General features: G+C 40.5%; 1 protein-coding gene across 1 annotated transcript in view; it reads left to right on the forward strand.

The window, feature by feature from the left end:
* LOC124551033 (mitochondrial 2-oxodicarboxylate carrier) overlaps window positions 1-19,395 on the forward strand; it is a 74,950-nt gene that overhangs the window by 45,104 nt on the left and 10,451 nt on the right. The window contains exons 6-7 of the mRNA XM_047125888.1: window positions 11,556-11,675; window positions 11,870-12,051. Of these exons, the coding sequence (XP_046981844.1) occupies window positions 11,556-11,675; window positions 11,870-12,051 (302 nt within the window). The remainder of the gene's footprint in view (window positions 1-11,555; window positions 11,676-11,869; window positions 12,052-19,395) is intronic.

Genomic DNA, 19,395 nt, shown 5'->3' on the forward strand with positions numbered 1-19,395 from the left:
AATTGGAAATTTGCCGTAAGGTCTTATGGGACCAAACTGCTGAGGTCATCGGTCCCTAAGCTTACACACTACTTAATCTAATGTAAACTAACTTACACTAAGGACAACACCACACACCCAAGCCCGAGGGAGGACTCGAAGCTCCAACAGGGGGAGCCGTGTGGACTGTGACAAGGCACCTCAGTCTGCACAGCTACCCCGCATGGCCATCATGTTACTCTCAGTGTCTATGTCTGCAACTGATTTTGGATGGAGGCAGACAGCTGAGATAAGCTAATGGGGAAGCGATGTCAAACAACCAAAGAAGACGATATTGCATATTTTCACTAATTATTGACTTATAGAATTATCTTCTGCGGCAGTGCACCTGAAGTAAATAAAATACAGTAAGTATATAATTAATTAAGCATTTTTTGTTTGCAAAAAGTATATGTTCAGCAAGACTGAACAATAAGAATATTGTATAACATACATAACTGCAAATTGGCTCAACTTTACAAATGGCTGTACACCTCTGTAGCTGAGGGGTCAGTACAGTTGAATGCCACATGATGGGCCTGCATCGATTCCCGGCTGGTTCGAAGATTTTCTTCACTCAGGCACTGGATGTAACATTGTTGTCATCACCATTTCATTATCATTGACGTGCAAGTTGCTAAAATGCTGTCACCAGGCAGCCGAATTCCCCAAAGGGGGGCTCCCAGCCAGAAATGCCACATGCACTGTCTTTTCTTCCAAAGGACCACCCATGGGCTGCCCTTGTTTCTGGTATAAAACAGATACTGGCAATACATCTCTGAGTCAGTTACAGGCCACCAATTGAAGGATTCGTGTGGTTGACAATGAACAGCTGTTAACTAGATATGTCTTTATTTCACTAACATATTAATTTATTTTATTTTATGGATGACCTTGCCTCCACAACATTGCAGTGGTGTGTGTGTGTGTGTGTGTGTGTGTGTGTGTGTGTGTGTGTGTGTTTGATTTGGACATGCTAACAGTACTAAAATGTCTTTTGCCAAAATTTTGTCCCAATGCATATTTTGAGTGGAAAATGGACATCAAAGAAAGGCAATTTGACCATAATCTAATCTCACATGCAAAAAGTATCTTCATTCAGTAATCTGTAACGGTGCTGCACACTAGAGTTTGCTGTGCGAGGTAGCCGTGCGGTTGAGGCGCCTTGCCACAGTCCACTGCGGCTGCACCCGTCAGAGGTTCGAGTCCTCCCTCAGATGTGCGTGTGTGTGTTATCCTTAGCATAAGTTAATTTAAGTTAGTTTAATTCATGTGTAAGCCTAGGGACCAATGACCTCAGCAGTTTGGTCCCACAAGTTCCCAAAAATTTCCACTGGAGTTTTGCGTATTTAATACTAACACAGAAATTACAGTACATTCATCTTTATCATTCCACTTTTAAAGACATATTTGACATTTCTCTTCCATGCATTACACCCCTACATGCATTCCTGTCCATTGACATACTGTCACGGAATGCCCACTGACATACTGTCACAGGTAATGTATTTAATAATTTATTTTTAAAAATGGCTCTGAGCACTATGGGACTTAACAGCTATGGTCATCAGTCCCCTAGAACTTAGAACTACTTAAACCTAACTAACCTAAGGACATCACTCAACACCCAGCCATCACGAGGCAGAGAAAATCCCTGACCCCGCCGGGAATCGAACCCGGGAACCCGGGTGTGGGAAGCGACAACGGTACCGCACAACCACGAGATGCGGGCAATTTATTTTTAACTGATCATTACTCTTCATGAATATTTCTGCTGTATCTGAACAATAATTGTTATGTTCAACATGAAAAAAACTGTGGTGTAGGATATGCATTGTTTAAGAATCAATGTATACTACAGTGTCATTGGACAGATCAAATGTTGAAAACAAAGAAAGATGCACAGAGACCCAGAATCAAACTCTATAAGTCAAGTGTTCTAATACTAAACTCCACCCGTTGCGCTAATTGCACAGCATGGCTACAAAGTATTGAATCAAGCTCTTGTCATATACATGATTACATGGTTGTCAAACTGCCTTTCTTTGATATCCATTTTCTAACAACATATGTTCTGGACTAAATTTTGGTAGAGACATTTCTTTACTGTTAGTATGCAAGGAATTGTACTGTTGTATCCAAGTGCACAAATTTTGGTTCACTCTATAAATGCTTTTGCTGCATATAGTAGTTTCTTTTAGTGATCTATATAGCACTTTTGCACTGGCTATGTTAAAATAGTATTAATGATTTTGTCTCAAAGGGAGACTCTATGTTGTGGTGACAGATTGATCAGTAGCATTTCCTCAGGTCTAAGTTACATTAGAACATGAAAATTTGATTGAGAGCTGACAAAGCCAATGAATGTGAATATTAAATAATTGTTAAATTAATATTGAAGTTCTGGTTACAGACTGATCTCTAGCATAGTCCAACATCTAGGTTAGGCTGGAAGATGACAGTTGGGTTGTGAGTTGATGAAGTCAACTAATGTGAAAGAGAGATTTTGGTTAAGATGATAGACTGAAGTGTAACCGGAGGTCTACATCAGCTTGGAAGCTGATAGTTTTATTTTCCATTATTTTATATTTACTTGCTTCAAGACTCCTGAAGTATATATATCAGTTACAGAAACATCAAGGTGTGGCAAAAGCAGCAAATGAAAACTCTTTGTTAAATTACTTATTACATGTTTGTGTGTATCTACACCTGTGAAAGAAATGTCTAGCTCCAAAAATTCTGTTTCACTGCTCTCTAGCACATAGTATATTAAGGTTGTTGTTGCATTAAATGCTTAATAATTTCTCCCGTAGCCAAAGCGGCACCATTTTAACTTCCCGTGTCCACTCACAAATGGTGTTAGCGACATACACTTTGAGTATAGAATGTGTATGGACCCTCATGAGGTTTTACCCTCCACACTTTGCAGATGTCTCTTTAAGGAGGCTCCAGCCCTCAGTTGATATACAACTACAGAGTGTCAATTTAAGTGTTTATCTTTTTCAGTGTTTTTGTCATAATACATTTGTTATATTTGGTATGTGTTTTTCTGTTTAAGAGGTTTAATTTCACATTTTTGTAAGTGTAAACTCATTCAGTCTATAGTGCAGTAGTTGCTCATTTGTTTTGTTTTGGAAGCAACTGTTCATTTGTTTAATAAACCAGTCATTCGGGCGTCGGCTCTCAGCTGATATAAAACTACGGAGTGGCAAGTTAAATGTGTATCTTTTACTGTTTTTTCTTCACAGTATATTCATTAAATTTCATGTGTGTTTATCTGTTTAAGGGGTTTAAACTAGCGTTTTTGTAAGAGTAAATCCATTCAGTCTGTAGTGCAGTAGTTGCTCACCCGAAGTGGTTTTGAAAGCAACTTTCGGTTCATTTAGTAAGCCAGTCAGTCAGGCTCCAGCTCTCAGCTGATACGCAACTACAGAGCACCAAGTTAAGTGTTAATCTTTTTGGGTGTTTTTTTCATAGTATATTAATTAAATTTCATGCGTGTTTTTCTGATTAAGAGGTGTAATCTTTTAGTTTTGCGTGTGTATATTCATTCAGTTTGTAGTGCAGTAGTTGCTCACTGAACAGCCAGCTACATAGCTCATTAACACATCAATGTCCATTGGTCACACAGCAGAAGGGTAGCAAGTTGCATATCTAGAATTCTGTCTCCTTTTATAGTTTACTTGTTCAGTTAGTCTTGCTAGGATGGCTTCACAGTGTGTGTGCAGACACAGGGAGAGTTGGCCACAGTTCATGAACAGCTGAATGTGCTTTTGGCTACAGTCAGTCACTGCTGCCTCAGGGTGTAGTGGTGGTGGAGAATGCGGTGTGTTGCATGGGACACCTCATTTGTCACCTGTTTTGCCCACAGGCTCTGCTTCCAACAAACCTCCTAGTGCACCCGACACGGTGGATCTACCCTCACAGCAAGGTGAGTGGCGGGTAGTAACAGGTTCGGTCACTCGAGGCAGAGGGCCAATGTGGGAGACTGGTTGCCTGGCCTCGCCCATTCACTCTGTGAGTGGACAGGTGGCCGCTCCTTCAGCAATGTCCGAGCAGGCACATGGTGTAAGAGGTTTACTAGCTATTGGGAGCACCAATATTATGCATGTTATGGAGCCCCTTATGCAGAAAGCATTCAGGGCTGTTAAGAGAGACAATGTGTACTCGGTATGTCTGCTGAGGGGCCTCATCCGGGATGTGGGGCAGCCTTGTCTGCAGCTATCGAGCGTGCAGGGTTCAGTCCTCAAGTAGTGGCTCACATCGGCATCAATGACACCTGTTGTGTGGGTTGTGAGGCCATCCTCAGTTTATGCAGGAAGCTGGCAGATGTGGTTAAGACTGTCGACCTCATGTGCAGGGTGCAACCAGAGCTCGCAATTTGCAGCATCGTTGGTAGAGTTGATAGGGGTCCTTTGGTTTGGAGCCGTGTGGAGGGTCTCAACTAAAGGCTTTGTTGACTCTGTGACTGTCCTGGCTGCAGATTGCTAGACCTGCATTAACATGTGGGGATTTGTAGGACTCCTCTTGAAAGGTCAGTGGTGCACTACACAAAGGAAGCAGCTACTCACGTAGAAAAGCACTTGTGGGGTGCACATGAGGGTTTTTTAGGCTAGGCAGTAGTTTGAGGTGCTCTGATGAACACTTGCCTGTCATTATGCAGCGAGGGAAGTCAAAAAGCATTCAGAATAAAGATAATTTGACTGTTATAATTTCATCAGTAAACTGTCAAACTATTCATAATAAAGTTCTCGAATTTACTGCCCTCCAGGAAAGTTCTCACACTCAAATTATTCTTGGGACTAACAGCTGGCTGGCACCCGAAGTGGTAAGCTCTGAGATATTTAGCAAGTCGTGGAACATATATCGGAAAGAAAATTTTGGGACCATAGGACAGAGAGTGTTCACTGCGGTTGACAAAAATATTATCTCTAGTGAGGTCGAAGTTGAGTGTGACAGTGATGTTATCATGTCACGTATAACAGGTGCAGATGAAGCCAAGTTAATTGTTGGATGTTTTTACCAGCCATCTGATTCTCCTGTGACACTTCTAGAGTCATTCAAAGAAAGTCTAGGGTCATACCCAGGTAATGCAATACTAGTTGGAGGCGACTTTAATCTACCAAGTATAGACTGGGGTGTCTGTGGATTCATTGGGGCGGGGGGGGGGGGGGGGGGGGTCAGACAGTCATGCGAAAAATACTTGTGAACACATTTTCTGAGAACTGCCTTGAGCAGCTAGCTCAGCAGCCCATATGCAGTGGAAATGTCTTAATCCTTGTAGCGACAGATACGCCGGGCCTTATCGACAATGTCAGTATAGAAACAGGGATTAGCGATCATGATGTCATTATAACAACTATGATTACAGAAGTTAATAAATCAGTCAAGAAGAGAGTGTTTCTGCCAGATAGAGCAGATGAGCAGTTATTATTATCCCACTTAAGACTTTGAATTGGCTTCAATGGAGAGGAATTATTGACAAAGTTTAAGTAGATTGTAAATCATGGTATGGAGATTTATGCGCCTAGAAAGTGGATAAAGAATGGAAAAAATCCAACGTGGTTTAATAATTAAATTCGGAGGATGCTCAGACAGCAGAGGATGTTGCACTCTTGGTTCACAAGGGAATGCACAGATGACAACAAACAAAAGTTAGAAGAGATTCGGGCATCTGAGAAAACATACAACTACCACTGTCACACCTTCACAAAAGATCTGGCAGAGAACCTTAAAAATTCCGGTCTTATGTAAAAATGCTAAGCGGGTCTAAGGCTTCCATTCAGTCCCTTGTTGACCAGTCTGGTGTAGCAGTTGAAAACAGTAAAACAAAACCCAAAGTTTTAAATTTTACGTTCAAGAAATCTTTGACACAGGAGAATCATACAAACGTACCAGCATTTGACCATTGGCCAGCCCACACTATGGATGGCATAGTAATAAGCATCCCTAGGGTAGAGAAACAACCGAAAGATTTGAAAGTAAATAAATCACAATGTCCGGATGGAATCGCAGTTTGATTTTACAAGCTTGCATTTATCATGAATCTCTTGCCCAGCAAAAGTTCCAAGCAACTGGAAAAAGCTGCAATTGCTCCAGTATATAAGAAGGGTAAAAGAATGGACTTGCAAAATTGCAGACCAATTTCCCTAACATTGGTCTGCTGTAGAATCCTTGAACATTTTCTCAGTTTGAATATAATAAATTTTCTTGAGACTGAGAAGCTTAAGTCCTTTTAGAAAGCATCGCTTGTGCAAAACTCAGCTTGCGCCCTTCTCACATGATATACTGTGAACTATGGATGAACGGCAACAGGCGGATTCCATATTTCTAGATTTTCAGAAAGGATCTGACATGGTATCCCATTGCAGGTCATCAATGAAGGTATGAAGTGGAATAAGTTCACAGATATGTGCGTGGCTTGAAGACTTCTTAAATAATAGAACCCAGTGTGTTGTCCTTGACAGTGAGTGTTCATCAGAGAGAAGGGTATCATCAAGAGTGCCACAGGGAAGTGTGTTAGGACTACTGTTGTTCTCTATATACATAAATGATTTGGCAGACAGGTTGGGCAGCAATCTGCAGTTGTTTGCTGATGATGCCGTAGTGTATGGTAAGGTGTCAAAGTTGAGTGACTGTAGGAAGATAAAAAACAACTTAGACAAAATGTCGAGTTGTGATGAATAACAGCTAGCCCTAAATGTGGAAAAATGTAAGTTAATGCAGATGACTTGGAAGATAAAATCTGTAATGTTCGGATACAGCCAAGTTATTTAAATATCTGGGCGTTACATTGCAAAGTGATATGAGATGGATCGAGCATGTAAGAACTTCAGTTTATTGGGACAAAGGAAAGAGTGGTTCACCTGTAAAGCAGACCGCATATAGGAGACTGATGTGATATATTCTTGAGTACTTTTCGAGTGTTTGGGATCCGTACTGGGTCGGATTGAAGGAAGACACTGAAGCAATTCAGAGGCGGGCTGCTAGATTTTTTACCATTAGGTTTGAACATCATGTAAGTGTTACAGAGATGCTTCAGGAACTCAAATGGGAATCCCTGGATGGAACACGACATTGTTTTCAAGAAACACTATTGAGGAAATGTAGAGAACTGGCATTTGAAGCTGACTGTGCAATGATCCTACTGCCGCCAACATACATTGCATGTAATGACAACGAAGATAAGATATCAGAAATTAAGGCTCATATGTAGGCATATAGACAGTCATTTTTCCCTTGCCCTATTTGCGAGTGGGACAGGAAAGGAAATGATGAGTAGTGGTACAGGGTTCCCCTCCGCCACACACTGTACAATGCCTTGCAGAGTATCTATGTAGATGTAGATGTAAGTGTAGAAGGAGCTTGGAATTATTACATTTGCTTTTCAATACATTGACTCCTTGATAAGTTTTGTTGCTGACAATCAGTTTCAGCTGATCTGTGATTTGCATAATCACAATACAAGTTAGGAAAACTATTTTCATGTAGCCTTTGCCTCTTTATATAGGGTTTGGTTCACAGTTCTGTACTCTGGCCCAGAAGTGTTCAACAAGTTCCCCTCTAACATTAAACAAGGAATTTGGAATCAGTGCCAATTCAAAAGAAAATAACAAAATTTAAAAACATACCCCATTATCAAGTCATTCTGCAAACTATGTAATATCAGCAGAACTCCAATTATCTGAATTAATTGGTACCAGATACATTCAGATAATCAAAAATTCAGATAATTGGGTGTTTTAAAAGAAAGGGGTCTATGTATTTTAATTACAGTAATTACATACTGTATGTATGGAACTATATGTTGAAAATGAGAGAAAAATATGTTTAAAGAAGAAGAGGTTTTAGTTAATTAAAACTAAAATGCAACACTTTTATGTACATGTTAGGGAGCAAACTGTACAGTATAGGTGCTGAATGTCATTGTTTGCTGAACATTTCGGTCAAAGTAAGCTGTTTGACTGTCTTCATCTGTTTCTACATCTACATCTGCATGGTTACTCTGCAATTCACACTTAACTGCCTGGCAGAGGGCTCATCGAACCATTTTCATACTACTTCTTTACCATTCCACTCTTGAATGGCGCGTGGGAAAAAGTTTCGGGCAGCCAAGTTGCGCATCCATTTGATAGTGAGAAGTTGCATGTGGTCGCACTCCAGCTGATGCTCCATCCACTTCAATGCAGATTCAAAGCTGGCAGACACTTCACCAGATGATGGTCCCATGTCTGCTTCAACATTGACACTAAGGCCATCTTCTTGATAGGTGCTTCCTTCTCTCACACTTTCAAGTTCATCATCATTTAGAGTTTGAAACCCAGGGTCTGATGAATCACACACCATCAATTACTCTCTATCTTCAACACTAATCTCTGAAATCCAGGAATTTTCAAAAGAATGTTTCTTAATTCCTCATGTGACACATCACCCTCATCTTCTCCTGTCTGTTCCACTTTCTTTTCTTTGAGACTCTTTTTGCTTTTTCTCTTTTACCTTCTCTTCTTCAGGTGTTATGCCTTTCAACTTGTTCCACACTCGTTTTAATGTGACTGCCTCAACCAAGCTCCAAGCTTTCGCCTCTGTGTAAGTGCAATATTTAATATTTATTTTTTTGTGGTTACCGAACACACCTTCTTTGTCTTCATTCTCTGGCAAAAGTTTCCTTCTGTAATCGTGTTTCTTGGTTTTGATAACAGACTGGTCTAGTGATAGCAATAAGCTCGTGACGTTTGGCAGTAAAAATATTGTTGTAAACTGACCATTCCCTCTTTCCAACAGTTCACCGGTGAGATGAGTTGGTGCATTATCAACAATCAAAAGCACTTTACTGCCTTCTTTTCCAAGAGATTTTTGTTGCTTTTTCACTTCAGGGATGAAAATTTTGTCATACTGCTCGGTAAACAATGGTGCAGTCATCGAAGCCTTGGGTTCGTTTTTATAAAAGAGGGGAGCTTTTTCACATTTTGAAATGCTCTAGGACTTTTTGATTTCCCTTTCAACAGAAGCGATAATTTTTGGCTTCCTGTAGAGTTCACACAGGTAAGCACCGTAACACGGTTTTTACTAACTTTATGTCCTGGAGCACTACACTCCCTTTTAGATGCTAAATTGGTTTTTAGGCAGAGCTTTTCAAACAAGACCAATTTCATCAGCATTGTACTAAATCTAAGCATTGTAGGAATCTGCTAAAACTTTAAATTGTTCAATAAAATCTTCTGCAGCTTTGGAGTCTGCTGATAACTTCTCACCATTTAAATCTAATTTACGGACGTCGTGCCTGCATTTAAAAGTTCTTTGCCAGCTGTTGGTTGCTTTAAAGGATGGACAAACAAACTTCTAAGCTAAGATCTTAGATTTTTCACAAAGAATTGGACCTGAAATTGTGTTTCCCATGGAACATTGCTGCAAAAACCACTTGAAAAAGGCATCTTATAAATTTTTGTTTGTTGCTGCCTTCATTGTTTTCCTTGAAGAAACGCATTTTCAAACACTGACACAAAGTTTAAAAGTACAGGTTTGCTCCTTTTAAGGACTGAAATCTTTGCTTGTCCAACACCGTACATCTCAGACCACTGTTTACCCATAACTCCTTTATCTAATTGTTCTATAATTTTTAGTTTATCCACTAATGGTAACACAACACACTTTCTTTTGGAAGCCATGATGAACGACGAAATGCACTCACAAACAAAACAAAGTGTGCAGTCAGCTGGTCCACGACACACAGACTGACTAGTAATCAAAAGGAATGGTGACAAGTGGGCTGGGTCAGCCACCTGGCTACAGTGACTTATCATCCCAGTAATGTTTGCGCCTACACTAGCTTCGCGGAGGGAAGGACAATAGTGCATGTAGACAGAATCGTTATTTTGTGATTTGGATAATCAGCAACTCGGATAGCCAGAGTTTGAATAATTGGAGTTGTACTGTATCTAGATTCTAGAATTGAAAATTCCTGTTGGGTATAGTGCATGGTAAGTAACAGTATTCATTGTAAAGCAGGATGACAAATAAAAATCTGTCTTGAACAAGCTTCTTCATTTGCAGATGTAGGTCACTATTTTCTTTGAAATATACCCGTGTAATCAAGTATACATTATTTATTAGAAAGTATTTACTAAAACTGAGGAGCCAGCAGCTATTTTCAACATAGTCACTAATTTACTGTGTTACATTTAGCTGTGATTAGGAAAGGTAGTATTAAGCACAGTAATAATATTTTTTGTTGATGCAGTGTACATATGAAGTTTTCAAGTTTTGCTTGTCTTTTATTAATGTGTACTTTGAGTTGTCCCACATCTGTGGAGGTTCTTCTTCTCGATGGGGTCTGTGGAAGATAATGAACGGATATCGTTGTTTGATTGTCTTTTATCTTCCACAATTATGTACACCTTGTCACAATAACACACTGTTTTATAAATTTCTACATGTAAAGAAAGAAAAAATATTTGATTCTGACAAAATAAAGCATAGGTTTTCTTTTGTTTCAGTATCTTATTGCAGTCTTGACATGTACAGTCACATGCTAAGAACTGTGGAACAGGACAATGCAGCACAGTTTATTTACAATTTTCTTGTAACCTACAGATATTTAGTGAAGAATGTCTTTCCTTTTAAGAACAAAAAGTGGCTAGTTAGTCTTTGAGAAGACATTACTTTTTACAGAGAAATATCTTATAATTACACAACAATGTGAAGTTTTGTTTGCTGCGCTTCCAGCCAGATTGGTTGATGATGGAAATAGGAAACTGGTATGAAATGTAGTACCTTCATTATTTAATGTAGCAAATAAGCCACTATAACTGTAGCTGGAGAGAAAATCACACAGATGTGATGATAAAGTATCAAAAGTGATAAAACTGTGTCCCAGTACAGGAAAAACCAATTCCACAATTGTTGCGCATATGAGCCACAAATGACAGAATCTTCAAAACAGTCTTTTTCCTTTATGAATATGTGAAACTTGCAAAGCTGTCGTGTGTCAAGGAAAGGCCTGTCATCAATAGGACATACAGCAACAGAAGTATATGCTTCTCATGCACAAAATAGTGGTTACATTTGCTTGCTTTCAGCAGGGTAAGCTGTATTTATATGCAATTTTGGAAATATTTCTTTGTGAATGCATTGTAGCTTATGTCACTGAATCACTGAGCTTTGGTTCTTTTTGCATTTAGTTCATGATCAATCAAGTCTTGATAATGTACAAATGCTTGGGATGCAAAAATAAATAGTACAAATTTTGTTCATTACATAGGAAAGCAATTAAAAATAAACTTCAATCTTATAGTGGCTTTCTCACTGTTTGAGGCACTAATGTCTCTCTTACTGTCAGACTGTGATGACTTTGACAGCAGTGAGCATCTTGACTCTACATGTTAGACTGTAATGTTACTTCACTAATAAACGGATTAAGAGTAATAATTATTTAGTTATTGTATAGTGGCTCACTCACTGTGAAATATCATGATTTGCACTCTCAGTTGATCAGTGGAATTTACCATGATTAATAGTTTTTTCTTTTTTGTTATCTTCAGGGTTTGGGGCTCCGTGGATTGAACAAAGGAGTGACTGCAACTATTGCTCGCAATGGGGTCTTCAATATGGTTTATTTTGGCTTTTATCATTCAGTCAAGGGATTACTTCCAGAATTTCATGTAAGATTTACAGGATCCTATTGTTGATATATAATTTATAGCAAATTTTAAAAACTGTTTTTGAGTCATAATTTGAAACTGAGGCAGCTGCCATCAGGAAGTAATTGTTTTGTGTTCATTTTTTCGGCTGGTAACGAGAGAAAATATTTGTTGTTCAGTTTTATAAAAATGCTATTCAGTCTCATGAATTGCAGGATCCAGTGCAGGAGTTTCTACGCAAAGTGGGTATCGGCTTTGTGTCGGGCACTCTAGCATCCTGTGTCAACATCCCATTTGATGTTGCCAAGAGCAGGATCCAAGGTCCTCAGCCAGAACCCGGTGTCATAAAATACCGCACGACACTTGCATCGATGGTAATTGTTTACAAAGAAGAGGGGTAAGTCTCTGTTTTTTTAATATCTGACAAAGAGCTTAAAATGAGTTGGTTTCTTTGTTCCAAGTTTATTATCATTTGTGAGATTTTCCTTATTTACGGAAACCAATAAATGTTTGAATCTACATCTATACCTGCAGACATACTTTGCAAGTCACTACACGGTGCATGGTGAAGGGCACTATTCACCACTGCAAGTCATTCCCATTCCTCTGTCACTGGCAATCGGAATGAGGGAAAAATTACTGTTGGTATGCCTCGGGATGAGGCATAATCTCCATTATTTTTTCCTTACTGTATTTATGCAAAATGAACATTGCAGCCAAGAGAACTGTGTACTCCCATGTGTTCAGATCAGCTGTCATATCCATTTTATGCAGAATAATTCGATGATCGACTCAATCATCTTCTTCTCTGGTGATGCGAGTTACGCTGTTATGTGTATTTGATGCCTTGACTCTTACCTGGCTGAACTGTTATTGGCCTTGTGTCACTGTTTATAGCTTATTGTGAGTTTGATTCCTGACACACACTATGCCCTTTTGTGCTCCTGTTTTTCAGAGCCGGCACTGATATTCCATGAAATGCATATTCTCTCAGTGTTTCCCAGGAATGGCAGATATGATGGCTGGTGGAATCTTAATGAACTGAGCACCTGACCACAATCCTTGTTTAAGTTGAAACCTCCATCCCTTATTACTAGGTTTTTGGACATCTTTATTTTGATAGATTGCTCGTTGAAATAAATGGAGAGAACAACTCAGCTGAACACATGGAAGTACACTATTAATCAATTGTTCTCCAGTCTTTTGCAAATGCTGGTTCTCTAAACTTCCTCAATATCGCCTTACGAGACAATGGTTTCCCTTCCTCCAGAGATTTGCGTCTAAGCCCATACTAATGAAATTGACTGTAACAAAACTAGTGGCATGCCACTGAAATGTTTTGATGCCTTCCTTTAATGTGACCTGGTGGTGACCCTAAATGTGTCACCAGTACTTAAGATAGGGCACAAACTGACATTTATCATACCATTTTATATAACAAGGAGAGGTACCAATTGATAGGATTGAGTTTTTAAAACCATCTATATGGTGATGTAGGTTAGGGGCCCACATATCACACCCTCTAGTCATTCACCCTGATGGACCCTTGTTTGAGGGTAATTGATGAAAAAAAATTTCTTAGTTGACGCATTTTCTGGAACGACTTAAATGCGGTGTACGGAAATCGAGATACAGAGCATAAAGTATTTGATGTCGTGTTTTCATTCATTTCAGTCCCTCGTACAGGGATGAAATTTCTGTCAAATAGAAATGACGTATTGTCGTCTGAGAATAAATGATGCTATAGTGCATTGTGTATAACTTACATACTGATTTGAACTGATAATATAGTACCGCACTTTGTTGTTTTTCCATAGATCACTGTATAACACAAACAAGAAAACAAACATTTTTCATATTTGACTATTAAATGGTCATTATATCTAAAAGTAGTGTACTTAGACAGCAAAGCAACAAAATATATTTTTATTCATCAAACATAAATAGTTTTTAAAACAACAGTTCCCGGTAAAGGTGTTTCTGAAGGCATTATAATATATGCCAACGAACATAGCACACAATAATCCTCTTTAAAAACCTAGTACTAACATTCTCATCCGTAAAGCAAAAGAAATGTATTTATTCAATTACAGACATGCATAGGACAGAACACTGTCCTCAAGAACGATCTGCAACAATCTGTGTGTGGTTATTACTGATCGTGTGTCTGTCTTGCAACCTAAGCGGTCACTGTCTGCCGCAGATGCGTAACCCTCAACACTATTCTTCAGTGTTTCTGCATTGCCTCAAAGGAACTTAAGTAGAGCAAAGATATCTTTCTTCTTTGTATCCATAATCCCAGGACGAGACGTCTTCACCATCATCGAGTCCATCTTCTGCGCTGGTAATGTATATCCTTGTTCTTTATTTGATAAGGACTCAATGCTCCTGCATAACTAGACAAGAAAGAAAATGTGTTTCTGTTGTAATACAAAACGACATTTTTGTATTCCAAATACTGTCTTTCTCTTGGGCATATTTTTAGACAGCATTCCTTTGTGCAGCATATTTACTGACTGCAAATTTCTTAGAACAGCCTTTCTTACTGTTTTTGGCGACACATAACACTGTTCTGAATTTCTCCTCTTCATCACTACCTCTTACTTCCACTTCCCTTTCTGAATTTTACGCTTCCTTCCAATTAATTGGTTCACACCATCAGACACCATACTGGATGTACTAACACAATCACTTCCCTTATTTTCTTTACAAACACCATTTACTCCCTATGTGATGTTGGCAAATGTAAATTTCATGGCACGAATATCCTGTCACTGACAAATACAATTTCACGGTACAGATATCCTGTCACTGACAAATATGTCTCAGCACAGTGAACTCGCAAACACTGGTAGGTGCGGCATGGAAGTTGTTGACTGGCTATGACTTGGAGCAGCACGGCCATCAAATGTTTCTAGAAGGCATTGCATCTGTATGGGAGTAATCATAATTTGGGACTACAAAGACTGGTTCATACAGATTCAATTAATGTGGGAAATGGAAAAACAACTTAATGGACATTAATTATTCAGTTGGACAGATAAAAAATCTACTCACCAAGTGGCGGCAGAACACACACATGAAAGACGGTTGTAATTGGAAAGCTTGAGGAAACTGTGGCTCCTTCTTCAGGCAAAAGGGTTGACGGGGAAGGGAAAGGACTGGAGAGGTCTAAGAAAAGGAGTAAATTTCAGGAAAGTCACCCAGAACCACAGGTCAGTGGAGACATACCATAGGGGATGAGAAGGAAAGACTGACTGTTGGGGACTGCATTGGACGAGATTTGAAAACCTGAGAGCTTAAAAGGTGGAAGGTAATAAGCAGACAGAGATCACTGCTTAAACATCATGTATGAGTTAATAAGAGTGAAAAGCTAAGTGCATTGTACGTAACAGACGTGACCGGGGGGACAGTGAAAAATAGATGGGAAAGACAATGAAAGATGTAGAAAACTAAAACGGAGTGAAACAAAAAGTAGTTACAGTGAAGAAATGCTAAAACAAAAGAAATTAACATAAATTAAGGCCAGGTGGGTGGCGAGAACCAAGGATATGTTGTAGTGCTAGTTCTCACCTGTGGGATTCTGGGTAACTAGTGGCTGGGGGAAGAATTAAGATGGTGCGTGTGATGAAGCAGGTGCTGAGGTCATGAATGTCACGTTCAGAGCATGCTCTGCAACGGGATATTGTGAGTTGCCAGTTTACACCCTCTGCCTATGCCCGTTCATCCTAAATGATAATTTGGTGGTAGTCAGGTCGGTGCAGAGGGCTGAACAGTGTTTATGTAACAGCTGGTATATGACGTGTCGTTTCGCAGGTGGCTCTCCCTGTGGTTTTGCCAGTTACAGGGCTTTTATAGATGGTGCTAGAAGGGCGCATAGGCCAAGTCTTGCAGCGGAGACAGTCACAGAGGTGGGAGCCATATGGTAGGGAGATGGGTGCAGATGGAGCATAGGGTCTGGTAAGAATATTGCGGAGATTGGGAGGGTGACAGAAAGCTATTCTAGGTGTGGTGGGAAAAATTTCAGACTGAATGGATCTCATTTCAGGGCTGATTTTAGGAAGTCATGGTCGTGTTAAAGTAGCTGATTACCATATTCCAGGCCAGGATAAAACTGAGTCACCAATGCTGTCCTCCGAAGATGTTTTTTTGCGGGGATCAGCAATACCTGGATTGGGTGTGATGGCCTGGGAAATCTGCTTTTTTTTTTAACTATGCTGGTGGCATTATTATGTGTGGTGAAGGCTGAGGTGAGAATGGTGGCATATTGCTTTAAAGAGTCTGCGTCTGAACAAATACGTTTGCTTCGGATGCCAAGGCTGTATGGGAGGGAATGTTTGACATGGATAGGATGCCAACTGTCAAAATGTAAGTACTGTTGTTTGTTGGTAGATTTAACATAGACGGAAGTGTCGAGCTGGTCTTTGGTGAGGACAAGATCAACGTCAAGGAAAGTGGCATGGAATTCAGAATAGGACCATGTGAAATTTAATTGGGAGAAGTTATTCAGAGATTACACGAATTTTAGCAGGTCAGCCTCACCATCAGTCCATATGGTAAAGATGTCACCAATGTATCAAAACCAAACCAGGGGCTGAAGACTTATGGATCCCAGGAAAGCCCCTTCCAAGCAACCCATGAAAAGGTTGGCATAGGAAGGTGCCATCACAGTTCCCATGGCCATACCCATGCTCTGCTTGTCTGTCTGCCCCTCAAAGGTGAAGTAGTAGTTGGTAAGCATAAAGATGATTAAGATGGTGAGTAGAAGGATGTCATAGGTTTGGAATCAGGTGGGCACTGACTTAGGAAGTGTTCAGTAGCAGACAAACCATGTATGTGGGGGATGTTGCTATAGAGGGAGGTGTCTTCAGTGGTGACAGGCAAGGTGTGTGTGTGTGTGTGTGTGTGTGTGTGTGTGTGTGTGGTGGGAGTGGGACGTGCACAGATTTAAGATTATCTAGGAAATGATTGGTATTTTTGATTCTTTGTTGTAGGAGGAGAGTCTTTGTACTATGGGTTGCAGGTGTTGATCAAATAAGGCAGATATACTTTTGGGGGGTGCTTTGAAGCCAGCACCTATAGGACGGCTAGGATGATTGGGTTTGTGGTGAGTAGAAGGATGTCATAGGTTTGGAATCAGGTGGGCACTGACTTAGGAAGTGTTCAGTAGCAGACAAACCATGTATGTGGGGGATGTTGCTATAGAGGGAGGTGTCTTCAGTGGTGACAGGCAAGGTGTGTGTGTGTGTGTGTGTGTGTGTGTGTGTGTGTGTGTGTGTGGTGGGAGTGGGACGTGCACAGATTTAAGATTATCTAGGAAATGATTGGTATTTTTGATTCTTTGTTGTAGGAGGAGAGTCTTTGTACTATGGGTTGCAGGTGTTGATCAAATAAGGCAGATATACTTTTGGGGGGTGCTTTGAAGCCAGCACCTATAGGACGGCTAGGATGATTGGGTTTGTGGATCTTAGGAAGAAGATAAAAGGTGGCTGGGGGGAGGGGGGGGGGGAGGTGTGCATGTTTGGGTGGGGTGAGAAGTTCTATGGATTGAATTGTTAGTCTTTGTGAGGGGCCTGAGGTTTTAAGGAGTTACTGCAGGTCAGTTTGAGTCACAGGTATGGGATGTTGATGGCAGACACTGTATATGGAGGAGTCAGATAGCTAGCATTAATCTTCACTAACATACTCCTTTCGGTCAAGTACTACAGTGGTAGATCCTTTGTCTGCTGGGAGAATAATGATGGAGTCATCAGCTTTTAGGGAATACAGAGCCTGGAGTTCTGCAGAGGACAAGTTAGGGTTGGGTGGATCAAGTTGGGATTGTGATCTGAACTGTTCAAGGCAGGGTTCAATGTCAGGTCTGCTGTTTTCGGAATGGGTTCCAAAGTGATATTTCCGATGGATATTACATCTGAAGGAAAGTAGGGCCTTCACCAAAGCAGCATGATCAAATGCAGGTTTAGGGCTGAATGTGAGACTTTTAGATAATACAGATAGTTCAGGAGGGGAGAGCACTTTAGATGAGAGGTTAAGGGCACTGTACTGTTGTGACTGGTTCTTGGGATTATGGGTTATTCTTGGTGTGGGAGGTAGTGGTGAAGGCTGCGGGATGTTAAGGAAGTTGGTCAAGCTCGGTTTGTAGGAGAGGAGTGGTGGTTGGTGGTGTGGCTGTTTAGGGAGCTGCAGAAAGACAGGACAGGAAACACCACTGTTCAGGTAGTTAAGGAGAAGGTGGGATAGCTTTTTGAGGTGAAGTCTGGTATGTTGTTGCAGTTTGAAGTTGGCTTGGCTTATGATACCATTCAAGGAAACATGAGGGGCAGATAACTGCAGGATTTTGTAGAAGGAGATGAGTCTGTTAGAGTGGTAATTGGCTGATGAGGCATATAGGTCACAGATAAGCCAGGTAAGAGCAAGAGATTGCTATATTTGAAACTGTGAAAGAGCCTGATATAGGGTAGGATTGCATCCAGAAACAGAGACTTTCACTGTTAGGCATTTTGGAGTAACTCCAGGGGACAAGCAGGAAAAATTAGAAAAATTCATATGAAAATTGTTAATACGAGATAATGAGTGGGCGATCTGTATGATACGGAAAAAATGACTGCAAAAGAAAAACGGAAAAAATTGATTGGGAAAGTTGTAAAAACTGACAAAATTCTAAAAACTAGGTAAACAGAAGGTGAAAGTCACAGGAGAAAAAGTAACTACTTAGCTTGGCAATTAAAGTGAAGTAAGAGACGCCAGTAAAAGGTGATCAGATTGATTTGCCAAAAAACAAACGCACTAAATGTGAAAGAATTACACATAAACAAGATAAGTGGGTGGTGGAAATGAAAATAGCTGTCCATTCCCACCTCAGCCTTCACTGCATGTAATTATTCCACCAGCCTAGTTAAAAAGCAGATTTCCCGGGCCATCACATCCAATCCAGGTACTGCTGATCCCCCCAAAAAACAACTTCAGACCACACCATTGGTGACTCAGTTTTATCCTGGCCTGGAATATGGTAATCAGCTACTTCGGCGGAGACATGACTTCCTAAAATCATGCCCTGAAATGAGATCCATTCAGTCTGAAATTTTGCCCACCACACCTAGAATAGCTTTCTGTCACCCTCCCAATCTCCGCAATAATCTTCAAATGGTTCAAATGGCTCTGAGCACTATGGGACTCAACTGCTGAGGTCATTAGTCCCCTAGAACTTAGAACTAGTTAAACCTAACTAACCTAAGGACATCACAAACATCCATGCCCGAGGCAGGATTCGAACCTGCGACCGTAGCGGTCTTGCGGTTCCAGACTGCAGCGCCTTTAACCGCACGGCCACTTCGGCCGGCGCGCAATAATCTTATCAGACCCTATGCTCCTTCTGCACCCATCTCCCTACCATATGGCTCCCACCCCTGTGACTGTCCCCACTGCAAGACTTGCGCTATGCACCCTTCTAGCACCACCTATAACAGTCCTGTAACTGGCAAAACATATACTATCAAAGGGAAAGCCAACTGCGAAACGACACGTCATATACCAGCTGTTATGTAGATACTGTTCAGCCTTCTACACCTACATGACTACCACCAAATAATCAATTTAGATGAACGGGCATAGGCAGAGGGTGTATACTGGCAACTCACAATATACTGTTGCAGAGCATGCTCTACAACATGACATCCATGACCTTGGCACCAGTTTCACCACACGCCATCTGGATTCTTCCTCCAGACACCTGCTTCATCAC

This window comes from Schistocerca americana, chromosome 9, assembly GCF_021461395.2.
Source record: "Schistocerca americana isolate TAMUIC-IGC-003095 chromosome 9, iqSchAmer2.1, whole genome shotgun sequence".
NCBI classification, from domain to species: Eukaryota; Metazoa; Arthropoda; class Insecta; order Orthoptera; family Acrididae; genus Schistocerca; species Schistocerca americana.